The sequence below is a fragment of the Sphaerodactylus townsendi genome, linkage group LG03 (genome assembly GCF_021028975.2).
Source record: "Sphaerodactylus townsendi isolate TG3544 linkage group LG03, MPM_Stown_v2.3, whole genome shotgun sequence".
NCBI classification, from domain to species: Eukaryota; Metazoa; Chordata; class Lepidosauria; order Squamata; family Sphaerodactylidae; genus Sphaerodactylus; species Sphaerodactylus townsendi.
Window position 1 is genome coordinate 89,426,124 of NC_059427.1, and position 21,708 is coordinate 89,447,831.

A 21,708-nucleotide genomic window follows, 5' to 3' on the forward strand; every position below is an offset into this window, starting at 1 on the left:
GCAGAGAGTTGGTGCGCACATACAGGTGCATCCTCCAATTGCCTGCGCAGGTCGCCCACTGATCAAGCTGAGGTAGGGGGCCAGTGGGCTTATGCCTCCCCCCATCCTCCACATAGTGAATGAAGACACAGATGGTTGGCTGAGATTCTGGGATGCTTTTCCGACACCCCTCCCAGCAGGGAGTCCCAACTTGTGGGCGGGCTGCGCCAGTTTCGATCGACCACATGGGGCCTTGTGGCCGGGAGGCCTCCCCCCACCCTACTGAAGCACCCGACAGTCAGGCAGTCACCCTTCCCACCTTTTCAGGAGCCCACAGAGCCTCCAAACGGCCACCTGGGAGGCTGCCTGAAAGGCAGGCTCTTTCCCCTCACCCAACCACCAGGAAATCCCGACTTGTGGGAGGGCCCTGTTGATCTTGGTCAGCTCTGCCGGGCCCTGAAGGACCCATTGTGTCCACCCACCCCTGCCTGGGAAAGCCCAGGTAACTCTACAGGCCAGGCACCATGTGGCTGGGGGCAGGGAGAAGGACCCTCAATCTTACCTCCCTCAACCTGATGGTGCTTCTCAGTTCAAACTTGGTTCAGCAGCATAGAGGAAGGAGGGACCCAGAGCAGTAGAAGCCTTATAAGGCTCCCACCCATCCCTCCTGCTGACGTCATGACACCCCACCAGCGCACGTGGATGCCCATAGAGGACATGGCCTCTATGGCCCCTGCCTTTCACCCTACTAAGGGCAGGCACAGCAGGGCCTCCCAGCCCGGTGATTCAGGGCCACTCTTTACAGGCCTAGTTCTATTGTAAAGGGCAAAGGACTACATTGCATGAAGTTACCTAATTTGTAGTGACTGATTTAATTTAATAAGTATGAATATCGTTTTTCCCCCCATCGATCAATATGAGTGCAGCTGGATTTGTTGTGCATGTTTTATAGTGAAAACAAGAAAAATGTTATTTGTATGATGAATGACCTGCAATGAAAACTACAGAACAACATCTTACTTTTATCCATTTTTAGTGACACTTTGGGTATATTTAGGTGTCAGGTTGCAATGTAGGCAGTTCTCATTCCTGAGATTTAAAGCCCCCAAAAGCTTTGAAATTTAAACCCAACTTCAAAGATGATCATATTGTAGACAGCAGTTCAAATTAGAGGCATAAGCCAGCATGTCTTTTCAGACACAAGAAGTTGGGAAAGGATGTATGCTCTTTGTAGATGAAAGCAGAGGAAGGTGGGTTTTGTAAAACACACACACACTTCTGTAAGGCATCTTTCTGTCTAAAAGAAAGCTTCCCATTACAAATATTCTTCCTTGTTTGCCTTGTAATATGCCTGAACTGCCACCTGCTGTGAGCAAGCATGTCAATTGTGTGGACATCAGTTTTGACAGAGCAATGCTGTAGTCTGTAGAAAATGTTCTGCCTTATACAGTACTGAGAATTGCCATGTTACCTCTTGAGGTTTTCCCCCTAAATTGCTTTGTTGAAGATTCGCTACCCTTCACTTCTCTCCTCTTTCACTTTAGTGATTAGTTGTTCTGGTAACTAATGTTAGGGCAATGGATCAAACAACGATGACCACACAATGCCGTGTCACCATAGGAGGCAGTTCTAGTATCACAAGAAAGATGGTTTCTCAGGAGTTCCTTGATTTTATAATTTAGCAGTTAGGGGACAAAATCTTGAATTTCATCCTGGGATGAAAAGCAGATGCTAACCAAGGAAGGAAATGGGATGTTAGACAAGGAGTTAAGGTCTCTGAAGTAATTTGTATATTTTACACATATTTGCATATTTTACACAAGTAATCCATTCAATTCAGATATCATTGCACCCAATGAATACTGTCGTAAAAGAACAGTATGTTTGATTTCTGTCATTCCATTTGAGACTTGCAGGGTAATTCTAAATAGTATTAATGACATTCCAAGTCAGTTTAAGATAGTAGTCTTAATGAAGTATAACTCTACCGAGGATTTCACAGCTAATCTTCTCGGTATATGAGTAGCTATGTTTGAGTCTGTAGAACCATAGAGACTGACAAGATTGTTCAAATACAAGATTTTGAAAATCAAAACTCCAACTGATTTTAAAGCTTATACCTCCCCGCACCCATGCTGTTGTTCTCAAAGGTGCCACTGAATCTAGCTGAATCTAGCTATTCTATTGCAGACCAAGAGGGCAGCTCTCTGAAACTATAGCCCCTACCACACATGCAGAATAATGCACATTCAGTCCACTTACACAATTGTTTGAAAGTGGATTTTGCTATTCAGCACAGTAAAATCCATCCTCAACATGCATTGAAAGTGAATTGAAAGTACATTATTCTGCATGTGTGGAAGGGGCCTATCAGTGTATGAGTTTTACTGTTCATACGTATCTGTGAATCTTCTGCAGATAATTCTGCACCCAGTAGTTTTAATAGTCAAATAACCATACTTAACAATGAGTAAATATATATGATCATTCCTTTTCCTTCTTACACCTAATCAAAGGTTGCTATACAGAACAAGCTGTCAGTAAACCCTTGAGTGAATGATTTTTCTCTCACAAAGATTTTTTATACAAATAGTTATATACTTACAAAACCTAAGAGTTAGCTTATGCACTGTGACACTGTGCCAGGCCACTGTATCTTATTCCTATTTGGCCCATCATCTTGTACTTTGTGTCCAATCTGTGCAGGTACCACACCACTCAGTCTTTTCTTCCAGTGGAGGTACAAACCCTTAAAATTCACATTTGCAACCTATACTCATGTATATTTATTTATTTATTTATTTATTTATTAGATTCTTAGACCGCCCCATCCCCTAGGGGCTCTGGGCGGTGTACAACACGATAACCATTGTATACAGATAAAAACAGTTAAAACCTTTAAGAACAGCAGTAGATAAAAGACTAAAAATAAAATTAAATTAATTTGTAAGATGGCGTCCGACAATCTAATTTCACCCTCTTTCAGAGAGGGAAGGGCAGAAAATCCCGAGATGGCAAAGGCACAGATGTAAAAGCCACGGGAGGGGGGGGCACCATCAACGGCTGGTACCTCCAAAGGCCCGGCAGAACAGCTCCGTCTTACAGGCCCTGCGGAATTCTTTCAGGTCCCGCAGGGCCCGGACAGCTGGTGGTAGAGCGTTCCACCAGGCTGGGGCCAGGGCTGTAAAGGCCCTGGCCCGTGTGGAGGCCAGCCGTATCATCGAGGGGCCAGGGACCACCAGTAAGTTGGCCTCTGCTGAACGAAGAGGCCGTATTGGGACATGTGGGGTGATGCGGTCCCGAAGATACGAAGGTCCCAGGCCGCGTAAGGCCTTAAAGGTCAGCACCAACACCTTGAAGATGATTCGGAACTCTACTGGGAGCCAGTGCAGCTGGCGTAGCACAGGCTGGATATGATCCCAGATGGCATTACCTGTAAGCAGACGCGCAGCTGCATTTTGGACCAGTTTTAACTTCCGAATCAGACGCAAGGGAAGGCCCGCGTAGAGCGAGTTACAATAGTCTAATCTGGAGATGACCGTTGCATGGATCACTGTGGCTAGGTTGGTCTGGGAGAGAAAGGGGGCCAACCGCCGGGCCTGACGGAGGTGGAAAAAAGCAAGCCGGGTTATATGGGCCACCTGGGTCTCCATTGATAGAGACGAATCCAGGTGGACCCCCAGGTTGCGTACGGAGGGGGTCGGTGCCAATGAGACCCCCTCCCACACCGGCGGCTGAAACATCCCCCTCTCCCCCTCACGACCCAGCCAGAGGATCTCCGTCTTCGATGGATTCAGTTTTAACCTGCTCTGTCGCAACCAACCAGCAACCGCCTCCAAACAATGCTGTAGAGCCGCAGGGGCGGTGGCTGTTCCCCCCTCCATCAACAGAATGAGCTGAGTGTCATCAGCGTACTGATGACAGGACAGCCCAAAACTCCGTACCAGCTGAGCAAGGGGTCGCATGTAGATGTTAAATAACAGCGGGGATAATAATGCCCCCTGGGGTACACCGCAATGAAGCGGGCACTTCCTGGAGGCTTCATCCCCGCACCTCACTTGCTGAGTCTGCCCCCGAAGAAACGAGGCAATCCATTGAAGAACAGTGCCCCGCACTCCAGAGGCAGCCAGGCGGTGGGCCAAAAGGTCGTGGTCGACCACATCAAACGCTGCGGTAAGATCCAACAATACCAGCAGCGCCGATCCGCCCTGGTCAAGCTGCATACGGAGCGTGTCTGTGACGGCGACGAGAACAGTCTCCGTCCCATGCCCAGCACGGAAGCCGGACTGGAAGGGGTCGAAGGCCGATGCGTCATCCAGGAAGCCTTGAAGCTGCTCCAACACCACTCTCTCAATTACCTTCCCCAGAAACGAAAGATTCGAGACGGGGCGGTAATTGGCCAGATCCCCAGGATCTAATGATGGTCTTTTTAAGAGTGGGTGGACCACTGCCTCCTTCAGCCCATCTGGGAAAACTCCTTGCTCGAGGGAGTTGTTGACGATGCTCAACAGATGGGGCCGTAGCTCCGCTCGGCAGGCTTTCACAAGCCAAGACGGGCACGGATCCAGAGGACAGGTAGTAGGTCTAACAGCAGCTAAGGTCCTGTCGACAGCGGCTTCACGGAGCAGGGAAAACTGGGCCAAACAAGGGCCTGAAGACGGCAAGGGAGTCTCCAGTTCACTAATTGTATCCAACGTAGGTGGAAGGTTGTGGCGGAGCGACGCAACCTTATCCGCAAAAAAGCTCATAAAAGCCTCACAGCTAATATCCAATTGAGGATTTGCGGACCTCTCTGACAGGGAGGTCAATGACCGAATTATACGGAACAGTTGAGCCGGGCGGGAGCTAGCGGATGCGAGGGAGGAGGAGAAGAAAACCCTCTTCGCTTCCTTCGTCGCCATCTCATAGGCTTTCATAAGCGTCCTATAAGATGTTCGCGCAGCTTCGTCGCGAGATTTCCTCCATGCTCGCTCTAGTCGTCTAAGACCCCGTTTCATCTGACGCAACTCCTCCGTGTACCACGGAGCGCGTCGAGAGCGGGGGCGTAGAGGACGCCGGGGAGCAACGACATCGATGGCATCGGAGAGCCGGGCATTCCAGTCCTCCACCTGCTCATCGAGTGTGCCAGTGGGTTCAGGGTCCCGAAGAGCATTCAGGAAACCAAGTGGATCCATGAGTCTCCGCGGGCGGGCGTAAATCAGCCCGTCGCCTAGACGGGGGTGTTGTGGCAAGTCCATCCGGACCTTCAAGGCATAATGGTCGGACCATGGCACTCTATCAGTAGAGGATACGACCAGGTTTATCCCCGACCCAAAGACCAAGTCCAGCGTGTGCCCGGCCTCATGAGTGGGGCCAAAGTTTATTAAGGAGAGGCCTAGCGTCGCCATGGATGACACTAGGTCCGCGGCCGCTATGCATGAGTCTGGGGAACCGCAACGCCCAGTCCGACACCACCTCCAGCAGCCGCGACAGGCTGTCCCTCGGTGCGCTAGGCGACCGGTACACCAGAAGAACAGCCACCCTCTCCAAGGTCAACCACTCTAGGCCGACACACTCTATGCCAGTGATCTCCGGAACGGGGACTGCCCTAAAGGGAATAGACTCACGGACAAGCAATGCCACCCCACCCCCCCGGCCCTGTGTTCGTGATCGGTGAAGGCACGCGAAACCCGGGGGCGCGACTTCGCCCAAGGCGACGGTCTCACCTTCGCGCACCCAGGTCTCGGTAATGCCTGCCAGGTCCACCTGCTGGGCACCGAGAAAATCTCGGAGCACCATGGTCTTATTATTGATGGACCTGGCATTAATTAACACCAAGGACGAAGCAGAGTGTCCCTGATCCCAACCACCATCGTTTCTTGGGATAGGTCGGAGGTCAGAAGGCGTGCGAGCATAACTATATCTCGTACGTCTTCTATCATATGGCCGCCGCCTACCGCAGTATCTACCCCATCCCATTAACACAGGGATCCCCAGCCCCAAAGTTGGTGCCCCCATAGTTATGCCACTTCCCTCTATCTACAGCCTATCGGGCCCTAGCCTATCTGGCCCTGGTGTATACCAGGCTAACAAACTAACTACTTACAACTAATGCCTAAAATACTACAATAGTAATTATAATATCAAATGATGATTACAAATACATTCCAATTAAACAACAATCCTTTAAGCAAGAGAAATGCAATAGAAAAGGGGGGGGATTTGGGAAATAGAAGTTGAAGGCACACTAGATAGCTGCAGAAGGGGGTTGCTGCCACCAAATCCCCCTGCTGTTGAGGTTTCCAATAGACTCTGTGGAAGTGATGGTGGATACAAGAGATGGAAAATTGCTACAACATAGGAGGAGGGTGAGGGGCTCACACCACCCAAGCCACTCACTCCTACGTGAGCCAGCTGAGTTAAAGAGAAACCCACAGAGTCGGCAATCTGAGACTGCAATCCAAATGATAATCACCCTCGTCACCCTAATTGATCTCAAAGCGAGGGGTCCTAGGTCCAGGGGCTGCTTCCTGAAACGCAGCCTGCTCAGCCCTCTCACGACCGGCTGGCGCGTCAGGGAAGGGGTGACGATGTCTTCAAATGTTGATGCCTTAGCGGCTTCCCACTGTGTAGATGGCCCTTCGGGCAAGTTCCACTGTCTGCCCTGTTGGGGGCACCAGGCTTCCTGGCCCTCCGCTGAAGCTCCTCTTCGTTGGTGACGTAAAAGATGTAAACGATGTGGGGGTGTAGAAACAAAGCGTCGCAAAGTGGTGCGTCGTGTTGTGGGCGTGGTCTCCGCCGGGTTGATTGCCCCTCGAGCTCCTCTGGCGGGCTTCCGAGCCTCGTAACTGAGACCAGAGTTATCTGTCCACGGAGCCTCTCGGCTAGCATCCACGTGGAAAGGGGGGGAGGGGTTTCTGCCACTAACCCCTGATCTTGTAGCTCCTGGCCGCACGGCCCCTGTGCTGCTCCCACTCCAAACGTTGCATCCAAACACTCCCGCTGGTGCACGCCCGATCCCCCAGGGGGCCCTCGGGCCGATGGAGTCCACGCCGGGGCGAGAAAGGGAGTCCCTGCCACTGACTCCTGGCTGTATAGTCGCCCAACAGCTTCGCCCCTCCGTCCCTCAGGCACACGGCACACGCCTGACTCCCCAGGGGGCCTTCTAGTCGGCTCTGGGGCGAGGGTCTGCGCTAGGGCGGGGGAAGGAGTCACTGCCACTGGCTCCTGATGATATAGCCGCCCAATAGCACCGTCCCCAAGCGCCAGCCCAGCGATGCCGGAAAAACAGCCACGGCAAGGATGAAAACTCCCACTAAAGTGGGGGAAAGGGATGTAAAGAAGGTAAAAAGTAAAATACCTCATCCCGTCGGTTCACTCCGTTCCACTCTGTTTTATGTTGTTATTTTGCTTCGCCTCACCCCGGTTTGTTTAGCTTCGTTTTGTCTCTCTTCGCTTCAAAACACTCACCGAACGTTCGTCAAGCAGTCAGACAGTTTTATGGCTTTATGGCTTCTAATCCCAGGTTCCCCAGGGGTACAAGGCAACAGAGCAAGCAAAAGGTTCAGCTGCTAGCTAAACTGAGAGAATTGTGAATTAAAAATCCAGTTTATGCGGAGCTCTGCTGCTTAGCTCCGTCGCGGGCGCCATCTTGATTATAGGCTTTCCCATGTGAGTGCAAGATTAGGGATCTCCTCCACCATCACAGGAAGGGGCTAATGAATATATAAACTGGGGCTTAGAAGAAAAGGGCTATTCAGAAGAAGCCCATTCCAACTACCTGTCAATGATAGGCAGTACAAAGGACTTACAATATCTTTTGTCATCACATCCAAACTTTGAAATACAAAATGCAAATGTGTTATATGTGTTACAAATAAGTTTTGTGCATTGTCATGACTTTCCCTTTGAAATGCTGGTGGATCGTCACACTTTTACTCTGAGAATACACTTAAATGCAAACTCCATCCATATCTTTCATATACATCCAATGATTAGTCTATTATTTTCAGTATGGTGTGACAGACTTCCCCCCCCACACACACACACACACCTTCTCATCATCTTCTGGCAGGGAACCACTCACTGACTTGTCATGTCAGTTTTTTCCCGCAGGGTCTGAGTTGCTTCAAAAAATGGTAGCATTTGGTTGAAAACACTTCCCCTCAGCCCTGGGTGAAGGATGCCTGTTGACTTTATTCCTTTCCAGGTACACCCCTCACTTAAGACATCTGAAATAAATACTTGAGGCAAATTTAAAATTTAAACAGATTAAAGATTTATTAACAGATAGAGGAGATTGGAAAGGGAGGAATAATAACTTGGAGATAGATTTTGATGAGGCAAATGAGCAGAACGCAGGATAAATATATATATACACCATGCACAAAAGGTTGGAAAGGTTGGAAAAGAAGTTCAGAAGTTTGTTTCTCCGCACAGCACTTAACAAGATTGTTCAATTTTAGTTCAGCTTAGATGTTATAGTTTCTCAGATGTTTCACAGATTGCACAGTTCCTTTAAGTTTGCAGATGGTACTGGCTTTTGGCTTCTTCACAGGGTCCTGGGGTCCTAATACTGACTTGGTACTTATACACAGTACCCCCACACAGCCCACACAGTTCAGAAGAACCCTTAAATTAAAACATAAACTCTCTACTGAGGTAAACCAAAGCAAATCCCAATACCCCAGGAATCTTTCTCTCACTAGAAGATATTCCTATCCTGGTTTATTACAGTTTGGCTCTCTAATATATTTAGAGATAAAACATATTTTATCTATGTGTATATTTGCTTTCACCCAGTACTCAGGCTAATAACAGTAGCAGTCCCACACTTTCACTGACTACTTCTCATAGGCCGCTTCCACACGGGCATTGTATGGTGGCCTGGGGACGGCAAAAACGGTCCCCAGGGAGCCATTTGCACAGGGGGCGCAGCTGCTGCGCAGCCGCGCCACCCTCACACCGCCTGACCGACGTGAAGCCGGCGTTTCCCAACCTCACTTCCCCAGCGAACGGTCGTGCGAACAGTCCCAGGGGCGTCGGGTCGGCGTGGAGCACGCTGACCCAAGCCCTTCCACCTCTGTGCAGAAGCAGCCATAGAGATGTTTAGTTTTTCACACAAAGTTAAGGCAGACAGTACTTAGCAGCAGGATCACTCAAGACCAAAAAAACCCACTGATCCTTCTGACAAGGAGTTACCCCCCCCCCCGCATCGTACAGTTACTTAGCCAATCAGACTGCAGGAGGCAACAGACATTTAGGTAGGTTCCCTGTTCCTAGGCCTTTCTGTAAACAGTAAGTTGTTTTAGACAAAACTTGACTTTTAAAAATCATATTTCCTTGCATTCCTCGGTACAAAATATTTTCTTGAAGCCCTTGGTATAAAATACGAACATATTCTTAACAGTTTTCATCACCAGACTGTGATGGGTTTTATTCTAAATGCTTCCTTGCTGAATATGCTACTGCTCAAAGCTAGTGAGAGTAACATAGGATGAGCTTATGCAGGCACAACCTAACAAAAATGCAACATCATATGATATAAACTTGGAGTAACTTTACGGACAGTAATGGAAGAAAGTGCATATGTACCTAAGAACATTTCCCAATGGTGTGGCAGCAGTTATGGTCGCTGCTGCAAGTATGTAAATTTCCATTAACATCAACAGATCCAAGAACAGGGAAGGAGATAGTTCCAGGCTTTCTTCTCAAGCTTGCATTGCCCAGCACTGGAGAAAAAAAATCTCAAAGTGGTCTCCTCTCATATGGCCTACAACGTGCAGCTGTAAATTACACACACTGCAGTTGCTTCATACCATTGAAGTAACTCCAAAAAAGGGACTGAGGGTATGAAAGAAGAGGAACATGAAACACATAACAGGCTAGGTTGAACCAGCATTGTCATATGAAAGGGGGGAAAAGCTAATGCCTTTATGGATTCAGCTACCTTTCATAACATTTCGGACAAAGAATGGAATTGAACCAGTTCAAGCCACTCCCCTTATATGAATACATAGCATGATTTTATTAAAAAAATGTCAGGATGCAATGAACATGCCTTATCTATATCTATAAATGCGAAATACCACTGACTGACTCACTCACTGACTCATCAAAAGAACTCAAAAACCACCGAACCTACAAAGTTGAAATTTGGCACAACGGTTCATTATGTGGTTTAGGTGCTCACTAAGAAAGGATTTTTCAAAATATTCAGTTTTACTTGAGTTATTACACATTTACTGTTTTAACTGCTCATCTCTTGCCATCTGCGCGAACATTCTAAGGGCAAACTAGCCCCTCAGTCCACAGACATGCTGCATGAACATTCTAAGGGTGGCAGCTAAACACCACCAGCTTCAACAAACAGGCTACAAAAAAGCATGCTGAATGTCACCCCAGCTCCCATTTAAGGTTTGTATTTTATATATCGAGTTTAGTGAAAGAAAAGCTATCTATCATTTCTAACAGAAAGCTCTTTCAAAGACAGACTCATAAAATGGTAATCTGCTATGAAAATTGATAGTTTGCAAACCAAAAAGACCCATGAGTGTATGGGATCATTTTCTTTGGTTGCTGCACTATAAAATGAGCTGACATAAATCATAGAACATCTTCCATGAAAATGGCTACCAAAGTCACTTGTCTCCATCTAATTTCAGAGATTCTCCAGGAGACTTCTAGTCCCACATTCTGAACCATGTTATGTACACCTATATGACATTTGGAAGTAAAGCAAAATGGGAGCATATTCTGCATTTGTGATCACAAAGAATAAAATGTCAAAGGCAAATGATAAATCAATGTAAATAATTGATACTATGTGGAAGTTCTGTTTCAACTTCCTGCTTTATCCTGAACCTGCCACTTCTGTGATATGTCCACAAATGCTTTACATTTTGCACATCAACATGTTGCTTAAATTTTAGCCACATTATAATTTTGGTGATTTGGCAGATTTTGATATTGTGCCAGATGTGTTGCTTTTTATAAAGTGCTGCATATCAGAAAACAATGGGGATATGAAATAAACATGCTTCTGTTGGTGGATGGGGGAAAAGCACACAGCTTTCAATGAGTCACAACAGGTGTGAACAATTCTGTGAAATCAGTTTTGTTAAGATAGATAGACAAACCCAATATCATCCAGTGAGTTTCATCACTCTACCAGAGATTCAAACCTAGGTCTTTCTGGTTCAGTATCTGTACCGCACCATACTGCACCATCCCTTTATACTCACACATATAATAAGATTGAATTTATTATTAATGCCCCTATCAAGGGAATATGGCAGGCATCAATTGAGAGATTCAATGTAACAACAACAACAATAACAACCACCACCACCACCACCACCATCATCATCATCTCCTCATGGACACCCCATTGTCATGGGAAAGGGGATGTTATGCTTTGATGACACTGAGAGCTTTGTTGGAGGTAGTCTATTCTACCAGAAGATCTTCCAAGCCAGGCAAGTCTCAACTGAGAAACCAGGCTGAGAGTGTCCACCAACAATATGGTGAAACAACTACAAAAGAATCCTGTACCACATCAGTCATCACGTGGGTTAATAAGGGCCACATTGGATGCTGAGGTCCCTTGGTATTAATTGACAAATGAGCTACAACGGGATCAACAGTCCAAAAGACAGAAGTATACTTTACAAGAAAATCATGCCATCATGGCCTGTTACTACAACTCAGACCCAGAAAAAAGAGGAGCAAATATAAGGAACTGTGGGGGGGAAAATCCAGATTTGAATATCATTGAGCAAAGACTGTCAGATCAAAGGCGATTTATCATACAGAATAAAGTATTTACAAATATAGAACTGGAAGAAATTCAGAAAAATTGCAAAAATAAATTAACTGTAACACCAGATGAAAGAACAATACATACTCCAGAAACATCAGGAAATGTTACAGTAGAACTGCCAAATGAAAACACCAGTACAGGAGAGGAAATAATAGTGCAACCACCAGAGAAAGTCACCCTGGAAACAACTAATGAACTGACTGAGATACAAAAAGAACTGGGGAAAGATAATCAAATATGTGCAATCAAATGAGAAAAGACAACAGCTGCCAGCATTGAAAACTGTGCCCAAAAAAGACCTGGCACCCATAATGAGAGATGTGAACTAAGCACTGATGACAATTGAAATAAGTTCCATTTAACTAATCAGTCAGCTCATATACAGAACAACTGTAGTGGTCCCACTAGAACTGGACATTAAAGCACCTAAATCCAAGATAAATCAAATATCAAAACCAAAGTGGAAAATTCAACTAGAACAGAAGATAAAAAAAAACTAAGATTAGATGCCAGTAACCTGAAAAATAGGAAAGAACAAAGCTTAAAGAATGGCAAAATCATGAAAGAACTAATTAGTAGGTACTGATTAGACACTGGAAAAAATGAAGAAGCATTGAAGATTGCCAAACGAAAAATAACAGCCACAGCAAGAACAACTGAAACATATAAAGCAACAATCATCTAATATAGACAAAATCAGCAATTTCTAACAGACCAAAGGCATTTTTACTAAAGCCTCAATGTAAAGAACAAATGCAATACTTAAGTTTTGGAAAGATCTGTGGGAAAACCAGTGGGCACAGTGGGTAACAGATTTTTTAGAAAGGTGTTGGCAAAAAACAAATGCAAGAACTGGAAATAACAACTTGCCTAAGAAGTTTATACCTTTGTGCATGCAATTGCTACGATTTGTAATATGCAATGTTCTGCTCTTCTGATGTTTTAGAGCTTCAGATTTGCTTTCTTTGTTTAGATTAGCCTTAGATAATGCCACTGACTGACACAAAGAGTGTTCTTGAAGTTACTCCATTAATCACTTGCATGCTGGATCTCTTGCTGACCTGATTTATGATAGCTAGGGCTGGAAAGAAACTGAATTGATCACAGGTTGTTGTCATTGATGAACAATCCTAACAATCCTAATGCGGCAAATGTTTTTAACGTATTTATTGTTTTAACGGAGTTCATTCGATGTATTGTGTTTTATTGTTTTGTAAACCGCCCTGAGTCCTTCGGGGGTAGGCCAGTCTACCAAATCAAATTAATAACAACAACAACAACAACAACAACATAAATGGGGGGAAATTCAGTATACATTTGATAGCATTTGAAACAAGCATTGTTCTTTCTGAACTCCATTCTAATGGACCAACATAGCTACCTGATTTGATCTCCTTTTTCTTAAATAACTATTATGCAACTTGGCTTGTTTTATATTTGGCTTGTATACAAGCCAAGTATACAAATTTAATTCTAGCATTAAATTAGGGTATAAAGAGGTTAAACCATTTATGTGAGTGTTGTCATTATTTCAATGGCATTGAATCCCTGAGACAATGCACTTATTTATTTTGATACATGCTTATTCTTAGAAACCTGGTTTTATTTAAGAGGAAAGCAACCTACAGGGTAATTTGAAGGTGGGATATCATGTTTGCCAAAATCTGTTTTCTTGTTGGCTATAATGGGAATTATTTTAGAGACTAATCCTACATTAGTATGTAGTCATATTAGTATGACTTTTCACCAATGTTAATTTACTAAGAAAAAGTTGGCTTGTTCAGTAGTCTCAATATACAAATCTATTTTCTTAAAAGAGGCAGTCTGACCAATGTGGCATGTAGTCTTTCAGATGCTTAGTAGGCTTGGCAAGGCTAGTAAGCATGATGTCAACTGAATTAGAAATTCTCAGGATTTGTGAAGGTTTTTGAAATGAATGATGGGTGATATCCTAATAGCATAATTGGCTTGAGTGATTTGATGGATAAAATAAACTAAGCCAGAATACCTAGTAGCAGTCAGTGTTATCAGTTCACAATTCTGTGTTTTGTTTCTTTCCAATGCCCCCACCCAACAAATTTCATTACAGGTTTTGCATTATCACAAAAGGAACGTTGTGTGCCAATATTACGAATGAAAATACCTTCACATAACACTTTACACAACAGACAAACAGAACAAATAGAGCTGGTTCAGAAAGGTGTTTTTGTCACATCAGTGACTCATAAGAAAACTTCTAGTTTCTTGCAAGAATATCCAATTACCATAATAATAGGGATGCAGCTAGTCAAGGCATCTTTGATGTGGCGATTGAACTCCTCCAGATCCTCCAACATCCCCTCTCAGACTGCCTCTGCTAGCTCAGACAGGGAGGCAGCTTGGCAGTGAGGCAAGCAGTACACCAGCAGCAGTCTCAACTTGTCTCTCTGGCCAAGTACCAAGAACAAACTCTCTACATTGACCACAGGGTGAGATAGTCATCTGGTGAGAATGATGGAATCTCTGGACCACAACCACTCCCCCACCCTACCAGCCTAGGCTGGTGTTGCACATAGTAATCAGGGTAAGCACTGAGTGAGTCCTGGGTGAGGAAAGATTTCTTTTGGACACAAAAGAAGCAGCACGACCAGGCCAGCAGCCTGAATGACACGCATGTCTCCAAAGGTTAAGGAGCAGAACAGAAGAGGTGATAGCATACAAACATTTAGGACACCTTCTCTGCAACCTATCCTTCTACACCCTAACATCATAGTGGCCTGCCTATTAGCACTTGAATACAGCCCCCAGACCCCTTTCTCCTCCCTACCCAGGCACATACCATGGACGTAGGTAAGGGGAGGTTCTCGGGTTTGAACCCCCCCATTCATGTCCGAAGCTCCGCCCCTCCATTTGTGGGTTTTTTAAACATTTTAGTGCTTTTTCGGTTTTTGGCCTGCAGGGGGCGCATTGTTTGGGCTAGCAGCACCAAACTTTCAGGGATTGTTTGGGGGACTCCACCGATGATACTACCCAGGTTTGGCGAGGTTTGGTTCAGGGGGTCCAAAGTTATGGACTCCCAAAAGGGGTGCCCCCATCCTCCATTGTTTCCAATGGGAGCTAATAGAAGATGGGGGCTATACCTTTGAGGGTCCATAACTTTGGACCCCCTGAACCAAACTTCACCAAACCTGGGTGGTATCATTAGGAGAGACTCCTAAAGATACCCTGAAAGTTTAGTGCTTCTAGCTTAACAATTGCACCCCTGACAGCAGGCACCCCTCAAATTTCCCCAGATTCTCCTTTTAAATCCACTCTCTTCGGCATGGATTTAAAGGGAGAATCTGAGGTCCTCAGTTTAGAAGAAGAAGAAGAGTTTGGATTTATATCCCTCCTTTCTCTCCTGTAGGAGACTCAAAGGGGCTTACAATCTCCTTGCCCTTGCTCCCTCACAACAAACACCCTGTGAGGTGGGTGGGGCTGAGAGAGCTCCAAAAAGCTGTGACTAGCCCAAGGTCACCCAGCTGGCCTGTGTGGGAGTGCACAGGCTAATCTGAATTCCCCAGATAAGCCTCCACAGCTCAAGTGGCAGAGCAGGGAATCAAACCCAGTTCTTCCAGATTAGAATGCACCTGCTCTTAACTACTACACCACATTGAAAGTGATGCTGTTTCAGGGTGGGGGATAATCCACCCCAAAACAGCATAACTTTCAATGTTGTTTAACTAGGGATCCCAGATTCTCCCTTTAAGGTGGATTTAAAAGAAGAATTTGGGCTCTCTAGTTTAAACACTGTATGGTATTTCTGGTTTATGCCTAATAAAGGTTTTTGGATTGGATTAGTTTAAACACCATTGGAAGTGATGCTGTTTGGGGGTGGATTCCAACATCACAGCGGCTGCCCGGGGGGGGCGCAAAACTCAGATTTTGCACCAGGCTCCATTTTCCCTCTATGCCTCTGCCTAGAGGGGAGGGGCAGGGGAGGGCAGGGCAGGGCAGGGCAGGGCAGGGCAGGGGAGTCTGCCATCCCCGACCTCGGAGGGCTGCTTTTATAAGCGTTAGGCCAGGGGCGGGGCTTGGGAAGGCATGGCCATGCACTAGGGGCGGGTGGGGGTGTGGCCCAACCCTCGAACCCCCCCCATAAAAAAATCTATACCTATGTCCCTGGCACATACCCCCTGATCAGCCAACCCCTGACTTCAGATACTAAGCCCCCAGACTTGATATCACCTCAGACCTTTCTAGACAGCAGGCAAATAGGAACGTCCATCTCCCACTTGCGTGGAGGATGCTGGTGGACCGCTATCCTGTTTAAGGATTACAGTTTGCTCTCCCAAGGTCACCTCTCATCCCAGCCCTGTTTACCACCAATACCACCCCCTTTGTATCCAACTGCTGGATGAAAAATACTTCCCCCAACTCACATCTAACCTATCACTCAAGAGACCACCCACACCACCCTACCACACTCCTCAAGCCATTTTTTTTCAAAAATGTGGCCCAGCCTACCTGCACCATTTCCCAAATGGACCTGCCAATGGATGGTGCCCTTGTGCCACTACCCTTCAGTCACCAATTGAGGCTGCCAGGCCCTTGCCTCTTGTAGGCTTGGAAAGTTGAAATGTCCTACCTCTGGAACAGGTGTTATTCATCAGGGGAGGGTAGAGCCACAGCTGCCTTCTCCTTTCCTCTCCCCAGCAGAGTAGCAGAAGTAGCAGCAAGAGAAACACTGCCTGTCACCGGAATGGGGTTGTGTACAGTCAGTTGAGTAATGTGCCTCCTTTTGGGCCATCCCAGCTTGGGCCTTTTGCAGTTACTATTCCTGCAGTGTGAGTGTACTCCCTGGGAGTTATGAACCCAGATCTTGCCCAATAGAGCCCTGGTAATTATTTCAGGGGCCAATGGTGAATGATCTGTTGCAGGCTCAGGTAGGATAGCTTCTCCTGCTTCTGGACCATAGTCAGAGGGTGACTCGGCAGTGTTAAACTCTCCCTGGTCCTACTGATCCTCCTCAGTCAATGACCTTGGCTCCTTAGGCTCTTCCTTAAAGGTCTCTGAGTCTGAGTTGTTGAGCTTTACAAGTGGTAGCCATGACAGGATGTGAATCACTGCATAGTTACATAATAAAGATTCGTTGGTGTGTGAGTGTATGTGTGTATAAACTATATATGTATTATAGTATATTTATGTTTTGCTGTGTATATTTGTTCTGAAAAAGTTCAAACATTTTACATTACTTGGAAAATTGGTGTGGTGGTTAAGAGCACGTGGACTCTAATGTGAAGAGATACATTTGATTCCCTACTCCTCCATATGAGTGGTGGACTCTTATCTGACTACCTGGATTTGTTTCCTTACTCTTACACATGAAGCCAGCTGGGTGACCTTGGGCTAGTCACAGCTCTTTCAGAACTTTCTCAGCCCACCTGAAAGAGGTGTCTCCTGTGGAGAGAGGAAGGGAAAATAAGTTTGTTAGCCACCTTGAGACTCTTTACAGGAGGGAAAGGCAAGATATAAATCCAAATTCTTCTTCTTATTCTTCTGAATGGTTAGCTGTAGATTCAAGATGGTCTGCGTCTCCATGTGTTTTTCAAAGTTGGCCTTCCTGTTGAATGACACCGGAAGATAACGAGTTTTCTTAACAAAAAAACAGTTACAGAGCTGATAATATGCAAAAATAGGGACATATAGAATGTAAGTTTTTAAATATTAAAATATATTAAAATATGTTTTATTGTATAAACAATTGCTTGGTTAAACAAAATTTACATCCCTAAAAACACTGATGCATGTGATGCAAAATTCAAGATCATGGACAAAAAAAATCTGGATGCTTGTCAATGAAATTTCCCTTTCAACCCCCAAATCAAGAATAGTACATTTTGGCAGCAGCACTCATTTTGTTAAGTGCTAGTTAACAGATAAATGTGTGCTTTCTCAAATGGTGCCTTAATCCTTCCTTGTGGGCTTTTAGAGACAAATGCATTAAATGATACCTTTTCTTAGATCTACTCCTGTTGGAAAAACAATAAAGCTTGCTTCATTCAGTCAAGCAAGAATTAACTGTTGAAGTCACATGACTAGAATCACATGAGCTTTGGAAAGATCTTTCTTTTTCTTCTTCCAGCAAAAGTGGAGAGACAGACACAAAGACACCCAGACTGAGCACTTGAATGTATAAAGTCTGCAGTTTCTATATTTAGTGTATATTTTGTTATCCAGTAACAAAACAACACACTCACATCTCTGCTATATTATTTACATCGCTATATTATTTACATTGCAATTCAACCCTCCCCCACCTAACCCTAGGCTACACTGGTCACCACACAGCAAGGATGGAAAGAAAATAGCTTTTTTCCACCAGCTGGCCCAGGAATCCCAGTGGCACCAACCTATGACCCCAAAATTCCTCACTGCCCTCTTTGATGTTTCCACCATGGGGACCAGTGGTGGGATTCAGCAGGCTCATACCACTTCGGCAGAACCAGTTGTTAAAATGGTGCTTGTAAACAACCAATTGTTAAATAATTTGAATCCCACCACTGATGGGGACGGTACTGCTCACTTTGGGAATCCCTAACCTGGATGGTTGTTCTGTAGGACAGTAAGCCTACATTATTTCACTGATTTCAGGGCAATTTAATTATACATTAAACTACTGTTGCCATGTTTAAGCTGATAAACTTTGCTTAATATGTCTGCATTATATGTTAATCACAACCTAATAGCTAGGTTATGGTGCTTTAAAAGACTAAGGTCCTATTTATGTGACTGTAGCCAAATACAGTAGCTTCAGGAAGCTCCTATTCATTCTTTCAATCCATGCCCAGTTAGCTTTGGACCGGTATATTCAGCTTTTGCCATGCTACTCCAAAAATACTGTTTGGAATTTGTATGTAAATTGGCAAACTGGTGCCAAAGCCCCTGCAACAAATGAACATCATGCATCAGAAATGTAACTTACTCAGAAATATGAAAACTAACAGAGCAATCCTCAAGGTGCTTCTGCAGCAGCAAGCCATGGTACAATTATGGCAACACTAGTCCAGTGATGGCTGGCAAGAATACAGTGCTCTCTGCCAGCAACACTCCCTCGCACCTCCTTAAAGGGACCAAGTTCAGTTTCAAGAACCTGGGCATCTGACAGTGGTGCAGGTACCTGAGCATATACCCCCAGCACTCCAAGCCAGGCCCCTACCAACACAGAGCAATGGACACCCAAACCCCAAAGGGGAAGGGGGTTGTTGGGTGCAGTGCATGCAATAGCAGGTGCCTTCTGCTTACTGGCAGCTGCACCATACACCTGGTAACCCACCCTACTAAGGGCGCCCCATGCCAACCTCTGTGCCACTCTTGTTGGAGGTGGAAAGGGGAGATTGGTGGAGCATGGTATAGAGTAGGGGTCCAAAATGCCTCTGACAGGGCACTAGCATGGTGGTTTAAGAGTAAAGCCAAGGCCAAACCTGTAATGTTGTGACTAGAGTCTGAACCAATCTGAAATGTATGGCTTTTCAGATCCAATACCAGTCACTTGAGAGAACATGACTTCACTGTCACTGAAATGCTGGCTGGCTTACAAGCCTTCATAGGATTGTTGTGGCAAAATCACAAGCAATTATTCAAGTTTTGTAATAGTTTACTAAAACTTAAGGATCAGAATTAAATTTACTGAAGGAAAGAAATCAAAGTTGGCCTTACAAACAGCTTTATGGATTGATTGATTTAAAACATACCCCACCTTTCCATACTGAAGCAGTGAAGCCAGCCTACAAATAATAAAACAAAACATGGCTACTGGATTTATTGACCAAAATATTGTGTTGGAGAGGGAAGAAGATGCTTAATAATTTCTCTTCCTTTTTTATATATCTGTATATATTTTTACAAAACAATACAATAATTTTTAAAAAATGGAAAAACAAAAAGAAAAATTACATGAATCAATATGTAAATTACATTACATGAAGCAATAATCAATTTACTGAAGGAAAACTTCCACTTAGATAAACACATAAACTTTGGCATCCTGATATCAACACATATGCTTAAATATAATTTCACAATACATAATACTTCAAATAAGGTTTCCATTTTTTCTTTAAATTCATGTTCTGGTTTTCTATTAACAAGGTTTGACAGTTTAGCCATCATAATAGATAAATTCCCAACAACATGATTTTTGAGTCCATTTGAAATATAACATTTGGTATTTTTGGGATTTCTGTGTAGATCATTATCCAAAACATTTTTGCAGGTCTACCACATATGGAAAAAATACAGGTTTGTTCTTGACATTTCCAGCATATATCCTTATATTTTTTATCCATTCTTATAATATCTTCTAGAGTTATGTACCATCTGTAAAACATCTTACACCAGTTTTCTTTCAACAGCTGGCATATAATAAATTTTATATTTTTGGTCCATAATGTTTCCCACTGCTAGAAGGTAATCTCTTCTTGAAAGTTTTGCATCCATTTTATCATTCAGTTTTTAACCTGTTCTGTCTCTGAATCATATCCAAGTATCCAAGTAATAACTTGTAAATTCTACCTATTAAGCATTGTTTCTGCTGTGTGATTTCTCTCACAAATTCTGACATTTCTCTCAAAGTAACTCCTGTCACCTTTAACTGTTTTCTTAATCTTGATGCTATTTGAAAGTATGTTAGCCATTGTATTTTTTTCCTTCTTCAACTTTTAGCCAAGATTTGATCTTTCCTTGGTTATTAATCATATCTTTCTATTAAATATCATCAGTGGGTTTTTTTGAGTAGTCGATCATTATATAACATTGGATTTCTTAGCCAAAAAATATACATTGGGTAGTAGGAAAGAACTCTTTGTGGCCTTTCTGGATCTCAAAGGTACCTTTGATGGTATATCAAGACTCCTGCAAAGGGAGAAATTGAACCATCTGGAAATTGATCCCAGACTTTATTTTTAATACAAAAATTATATTCTCAAACATCTTGTCAGATAAAACTCAATAAATACGGTAACCTATCAGCAAAAATCCCTATTAAGAAAGGTGTCAAACAAGCCTGTGTACTGGCAACTCATAATTTGGGTGCTGTGTGGTTTCCAGCCTGTATGGCCGTGTTCTAGCAGCATTCTCTCCTGACGTTTCGCCTGCATCTGTGGCTGGCATCTTCAGAGGATCTGATAGTAGGAATGGAAAGCAAGTGGAGTATATATAGTGTGAGGTCAAAGCCTTCGACAATCTATATATCTATATATCTATATATCTATGTCCTACCTTTGGTACAGGTGTTATTCATCAGGGGAGGGAAAAGCCACAGTTGCCTTCTCCTTTCCTCTCCCCAGCAGAGTAGTAGAAGTGGCAGCAAGAGAAACCAGATTGCTCCTGAAAAGGCACTGCCTGTCACTGGAATGGGGTTGTATACAGTCAGTTGAGTAATGTGCCTCCTTTGGGCCATTCCAGCTTGGGTCTACTGCAATTACTATTCCTGCAGTGTGAGTATTGAATCGCAAGGAACAATAACAGGTGATACTTGACAACTTAGACATTACTTCTTTTTTTCTCCCCACAGTGCCACCAGTGATCCGAGTCTATCCAGAAACCCAGGCACAAGAACCTGGTATATCTGCAAGTCTCAAATGTCATGCTGAGGGAATTCCAAATCCTAAAATTTCCTGGCTAAAGAATGGCATTGGTATCACACCTAAGTTGTCCAAGCAACTGATGTTCTTAGGTAAGGGTAAGAAAATGTTGTTTATATATCTTTCAGTGGAACTAGGTTTGTGCTTTGGCTTTGTTTTCTTTATTAATTTACATGACTGAAGGGCCTTTTTTTGGCTTGCCATCCATCTTGCCTTGGATCTTGGGAGCACACAAGGCAGAGCCTTTGAAGATGACCAGAGTATGGGAGAAGGCAGGGAGAAGGGAGTATGGGAGGCAGGATTTTAAACATCATTACCAGCACTTTA

The 21,708-nt window shown here is 44.4% G+C and overlaps 1 protein-coding gene across 3 annotated transcripts in view; it reads left to right on the forward strand.

Moving 5' to 3' along the window:
* The window catches only part of FSTL4 (follistatin like 4), a 556,321-nt gene that overhangs the window by 499,700 nt on the left and 34,913 nt on the right, over window positions 1–21,708 (forward strand). For all 3 annotated transcript variants that reach the window (XM_048488274.1, XM_048488276.1, XM_048488275.1), the window contains exon 9: window positions 21,312–21,473. In XM_048488274.1, the coding sequence (XP_048344231.1) occupies window positions 21,312–21,473 (162 nt within the window). The remainder of the gene's footprint in view (window positions 1–21,311; window positions 21,474–21,708) is intronic.